Raw genomic sequence first — 6,281 nt, 5'->3', positions numbered from 1 at the left:
TTAGATTTTGCTACCACTAAACGGTTTCAGTTAGGGTTCCATTAGTGGTCAGCTATTGTTTTTTTTTTTTTTTCTCAATTAGCTTGCCGAAAAATGTTCAAACAAGGTTTTAGAAGGTCATTTTGACTCTTAAGACTCCAAATTGAGCTAGGAATTGACAAAAAAATTAATGTAAGTATCTCGTTTTGCGTATAAAAATGTATTGATTTGCGTGCAACTATTTTTCTTGCCACAAAATTTTCGCTCAAAGGTAAGATTTTATGGGTCATTTTAGTTATTGAAGGGTCCAAATTGAGTTCAGAATTGGCAAAAAATTAACGTAAATACTGCGTTTTATGTGTTTAAATCGACATTATATTGAGCTCGCGATTTACATGATTGGACATGTAAAATTATATAATTACGTTATTTTTGTCAATTTCGAGCTCAAATTGAACTCTTAAAGTCTAAAATGATTCATAAAACATTACTTGAGAAATTTTCGTGGTAAAAGTATTAGCTGCACGCAAATTGATATTTTTTGGTACGCAAAATGAGGCATTTATATTATATAAATATTTTTTTTTTGTCAATTCTAAGTTCAATTTGGACCCTATAGAACCAAAATGAATGACCCCCTAAACCTTAACGGAACATTTTTCAACACACAAATCGAGAAAAATAAATTTAATGGTTGATCCCTAACGAAATCCTAACTAAAATCGTTAAATGTTAGCAAAATCTATTTTTGTTTTTGTGTTTTTGGTGGTAGTAAAATAAAATAAAATTTTAGATAGGTAACAAAAGTCAAAGTGATGCTTTTTAGTGGTAGTAGGAGTCAAATTTTCCTAAGTTTAATGATTAGGAAAGTTTGGAAAAAAAAGTTGCTACTATATACCCAAATTTTACTTTTGGATCATGCTAACGAACTTTCCGAAGTGTTAAATAACTTATTAATACTTCATATATAACAGTACTAAGTTTAGAATGCATGCGTTAATTAGTGTAATTTATTTTACTTTAATATTTCCACTTTTAATTTTTCTTATCTAATGCCTTGGAGACGTTGATCATTAGCTTTTTCCTTTCTAAAACATCCAAATTTTCATTAATTTCTTATTATTGTTGTTCTTTACGAGTTAGTTGTATAACTTTTAATCGCAACTCACCAAAACCTCAAATTAACAAAATCTATCTCAGCTTACAATGATATTGTCCATACATTTCACTTAGCACACATGCATCAAAGATTTTTTTTTTTTTTTTTTTTTTTTTTTTTTTTTTTTTTTTTTTTTTTATAATAACTAACTTCCCATTTGGCCATAAACTCCAATAATCATTTTTATGCATGCATCCCTTGGGTGCATTAACATGAATACAAAGTAGACATCTAGGCTAGCTTAGTATTGGGTGAGTTCATTTTACAATGAGCCTCTTTATCCAATGCATAAAATTTTAAAAACTAATGTGTCCAAATTAAAAAGTTGTATATAAAAATAATTAACAGCCCATCTTGTGTGCGACTGGCCATACTGTGTGGCCGGTTGTAAAAGAAAAACGAAACCCCTATAATATTGATGATTGACCCGAGTACTTCTTATAACACTGATGAAGTAACCCATGTAACACTAACTGGGTAACCCCCATTATTATAGTTGGCTACGTGGTGTGGCTAGCCACATAAATTTTTTGTAAAACTAAGTACTTATATGAATTGTCCAAAAATTTAAATATAAATTTCAAAAGTTGAGATATACAAACACTTAATGAGTTAATGTAATATGTCTAATAACTTATAATCGTCTCATCACCATGATGAGCCTAGACTCATACATAACTTTGTCGACTAAAAATGGCTTTAACAGTAAAAAGAGCTCCTCAAAATCTCATCTCTTAACTCATAAGTCATAATTAGCCTTGTAAAAAATTCCATCTTCAAAAATCCCGGCCAATTACGATTAATAAAAACATAAAAATAAAAGCAAAAATATGTACATATAATTATAAACTAAAAAATAAAAATAAATAAATAAATGAATAAAACTAGTCAATTGCATGTGCTTATGGCAAAACAAAGCAAAGGGTCTAATTCTGTGAGTTGGAAAATAACCTAAATTTGATTGGTCAAATCTTTTGTGCTTATAGTATTTCCATAGTTTTTGACTCTTAGTTTTACTCAAGAAATGCGAGCACCCAATAGTGCCACGTTAGTACGTTACACTGCCTATAAATTGCGCAGGATTCAAGATTCATTTTGCACGATCAAACCTCACTTAACACTACTACTCTAGTGCAACAAGCTAAGTGAGAAAAAAGACAAAAAAAAGCTAAGATCATTTTTGGTTAGGATTAGGAAAATGGAAAAGGTTAATGAAATTAGGAATGGTCAGAGAGCTGAGGGTGCGGCTAGCATCCTAGCAATTGGGAGGGCTAACCCACCTAATTTTGTACTTCAATCCGAGTACCCTGATTATTACTTTCGTGTCACCAATAGTGAACATATGGTTCATATTAAAGATAAGTTCAAGCGCATATGTAAGTTTTCTACATATCCGTAGTTTCTTTTTGTGCATAAAATTAAAGTAATTCTTGTAGTACGTACATAGAAGTAACGTACTACTTATATAGGAGTAATTCTTACCATAAACTTGGTTAAGATATTGGAGCACGCTCCTCGATTTTTTGTTTGCATAATAATAATTAAAAAAAAAAGTATTATAGGTAATGAACTCATAAGCATAAGCTACTTAATAGGATTTTAAAGTGAAAATATTACGTACATCGATCGGTGTCGTGCAATTACTTTCACTAATCAGCTCATATCATCATACAATATATTTACAATCCTTAAAACTGTATATATCATAACCGCTATTTATTGCGAATTCCTTTATTTTATTCATTATTTTTATTACATAACCATTATTATTAATTATATGCTTAAGTATGGGTCTAATTAATTACTCCCTCCGTCCCTTAATACAATGCCTCTTTATATCATTTATTATTCACATAACAAAGAGAAATAGGCTTTGTATTAAGGGACGGAAGGAGTACTTTTCAGTAAACATGTATAAGTAGAGTATCATATGACGTGACATAGTATAGATCATTAGATATTATTACTCATATTAATCACCACAAACTACTTAGCTTAGTAATTAATTTTTCTTTATCAATAAGGCTAATTAGTAGGGTAATGATATTTGGTCCTAAAAATTCTAATTAACATGCGTGATTCTGAACGTGAATTTTCAGGTGAAAAATCCATGATAAGGAAACGTCACTTTTTCTTGACTGAGGAGATTTTGAAGGAGAATCCAAGCATGTTAACTTATGGAGAAGTATCGCACGATGCTCGTCGTGAAATGACCATCGACTACCTTCCGAAACTCGGTAAGGAGGCCGCGCTTAAGGCCATCAAAGAATGGGGGCAACCCAAGTCCAAGATCACCCACCTTATCGTGTACAACACGTTGGCTCTATCCATGCCCGGGGCCGACTATGAGCTAGCCAAGGCCCTCGAACTAGACCCCTCGGTACATAGGACCGTCATGTACCTTGTAGGTTGTCATGCAGGGCCCCATATCCTCCGCCATGCCAAGGACATAGCGGAGAACAATAAAGGGGCCCGTATACTCATAGTGTGTGCTGAGACCACATCTGTTAATTTTCATGGTCCTTCTGAAACCCAAATTGACTCTTTAGTAGGGCAAGCACTTTTTGGTGATGGCGCAGCTGCTATCATTGTAGGAGCCGAGCCAGATTACTCTATCGAAAAGCCGTGTTTTCAACTCATTTCGGGCACTCAAAGGACTATACCTAACACTAATGGTGCGGCCTACTCGGAGATCATTAACATGGGACAAACGTTCCATCTACGTAAGGACCTCCCTTGTTTGATCTCGGACTACATTGAGGAAAGTCTTGTCAATATTTTTAAGCCTATTGGGATCAATGATTGGAACTCGATTTTTTGGATCGCGCACAATGGTGGTCCAGCCGTCCTTAATAGCATTGAGTCCGAGCTCAAACTCGATGAGGAAAAGCTCAAGGTCACAAGGCATGTACTAAGTGAGTATGGTAACATGTCTAGTGTTGGTGTGTTGTTTATGATGGATGAAATGAGGAAGAAGTCACTCGAAGATGGGAAATCGACGACCGGGTTAGGGTGTGAATGGGGTGTTATGTTTGGGTTTGGTCCCGGACTCACCATTGAAGCCCTTGCTCTAAGGAGTGTTCCATTGCTCGATTAAGTACACTATAGCTCAATCAACAATATTAATCTTTCCTAAGTGATCGATTTTCCTAAGTGTTTTTATTATGTTTGGGATTTGGTATTCGATAATAAATTGTAGTTTGGAATTTGGACGATGTATTACAAACATATGTATAATCATGTTGTCTAGCATGTAATGTGGCATACATATATGTAATCATTGTAATGTTATCAAGTATTTCAATGAGAATAATGACTTAAATGTCCAATATGTTTATTTTTTTTATTTTTGATTTTATCTTACTACGCACATGCCTCATCCATTTCAATTTAGTTGACACGTTTTGATTTGTAACAGTATTCACAAATTCTACTTTGACTAAATAATGTGATTTATAGATAAGAAAAAATATAGCTAGTCACTAGGATCTTGTTAGCCCTCTCTATTTGTATTTTCAAAATATTGAATATAATTTTAACTTCTTGATAATTAATGATATTTACGATTGAAACGTTTATGATACATTGATACTCCCTTATGATTATCTCATATGCTTAGTGCTGTCAAATTTCAAACCGAAACCGTTTAACTGCCCGAAACTGACCGACCCAAATGAGAACCGAACCAATTAAAAACCGAATTTTTTGAAACCGAAAACCGACCCGAACCGTATTTTAGTAAACCCGAAACCGAATCGACCCGAGTAATGGTAAACCGTTTAAGAACCGAACCCGTTAACAAACCGAACCGAATATAAACCGAACTGAATGAAAACCGAACCGAAAAAGAACCGAACCGTATCTAAACCGAAACCGGTTCCAACCCGAAACCGTTTAAACTGGCAAAAAAACCACTTACACCGAACCGTTAGCAAACTGCTACCCGTTTGCACCGAACCATTTAAAAACCGAACTGATTGTAAACCGAACTGGTTATAAACCGAACCGTTTATGAACCAAACTGCAAATTTCCATTTCACAAGAAGTCAAGAACTCATCAAATCATGATTATGATTGGCGTAGTATATAAATGATTAAATAAGAAGCATATAATAACCTAATTGTATAACAATAATAAATTAATACACTAACTCTTATAATCTACTTCGTAATAAACTAGTAAAATCAGTATGACTAAACTTGAAACAGAACATAATATGTATTTATAAAATCAATGAGAATTTGTTTATAATATGTTGCATAAATATGAAATGATTCGCGACTTGCCGACTTTATATAAAATTTGTGAACGCAAAAGATTAGCAAGTACTATCAAATTTCAAACCAAAGCCATTTAACTGCCCGAATCCAAACAACTCGATAAACAATTTATTTTTTGAAACCGAAAACCGACCCGAACCGTAATTTAGTAAACTTGAAATGGAACCGATATGAATAACGTTAAAGTGGTTAAACCATCGAAGAACCGAACCAGTTATAAATTGAACCAAAAAAAAACCGAACTAGTTAAAAACTGAATCGAAAAAGATCCGAACCAGTTATAAATTGAACCAAAAAAGAACCGAACTGTTTCTAACTCGAAACCGTTTCCAACCCGAAACTGTTTGAACCGGGATAAAAACCGTTTACGCCGCACCGTTAACAAACCGCAACCCGCCTGCACCGAACCGTTTACTACCCGGACTGTTTACAACCCGAACCGAATTAAAACCGCTTAAGAATAAACCGAAACCGAATCGAACCGATAACTATTTAAACCGAACCAAAACCGACCCGCAAGACAATTAAACCGATTCCAAACCGACCCGATTAACTACCGAACCGATTTCAAACCGAACCGAAACCGAACTGTCAAACCGTTTTGACAGTGCTACATATGCGGGAAAGTACTCAAGATCGATCAAATGAGACAATTTCAACGAAATGAAGGGATCAACTAATATGAAAAATGTAGGGAAAGTCTGGGATACTTTCACCTCCTTCTCATGCTGGGATAGGGGAAGGAATACTATCTCTCTGTGGCATGACAACTAGTCAAATCTGGGCCCCCTCAGATCGTCCTTTGCTCAAAGAGGATCTTGAGATGAAACTTCATCAATCCATTATTTCTCATAACAGATTG

General features: G+C 34.3%; 1 protein-coding gene across 1 annotated transcript; it reads left to right on the top strand.

The window, feature by feature from the left end:
• Positions 1–2,252: 2,252 nt before the first annotated feature.
• On the top strand, positions 2,253–4,458 carry LOC145595644 (chalcone synthase 2-like). The gene is made up of 2 exons (XM_081652063.1): positions 2,253–2,514; positions 3,238–4,458. Exons 1-2 carry the CDS (start codon positions 2,337–2,339, stop codon positions 4,233–4,235), a joined length of 1,176 nt encoding a protein of 391 aa, XP_081508189.1. The 5' UTR covers positions 2,253–2,336; the 3' UTR covers positions 4,236–4,458.
• Positions 4,459–6,281: the final 1,823 nt, after the last annotated feature.

Source organism: Chenopodium album, chromosome 19, assembly GCF_948465745.1.
Source record: "Chenopodium album chromosome 19, dcCheAlbu1.1, whole genome shotgun sequence".
NCBI lineage: Eukaryota > Viridiplantae > Streptophyta > Magnoliopsida > Caryophyllales > Amaranthaceae > Chenopodium > Chenopodium album.
This window is presented reverse-complemented; position numbering and strand designations above follow the sequence as displayed.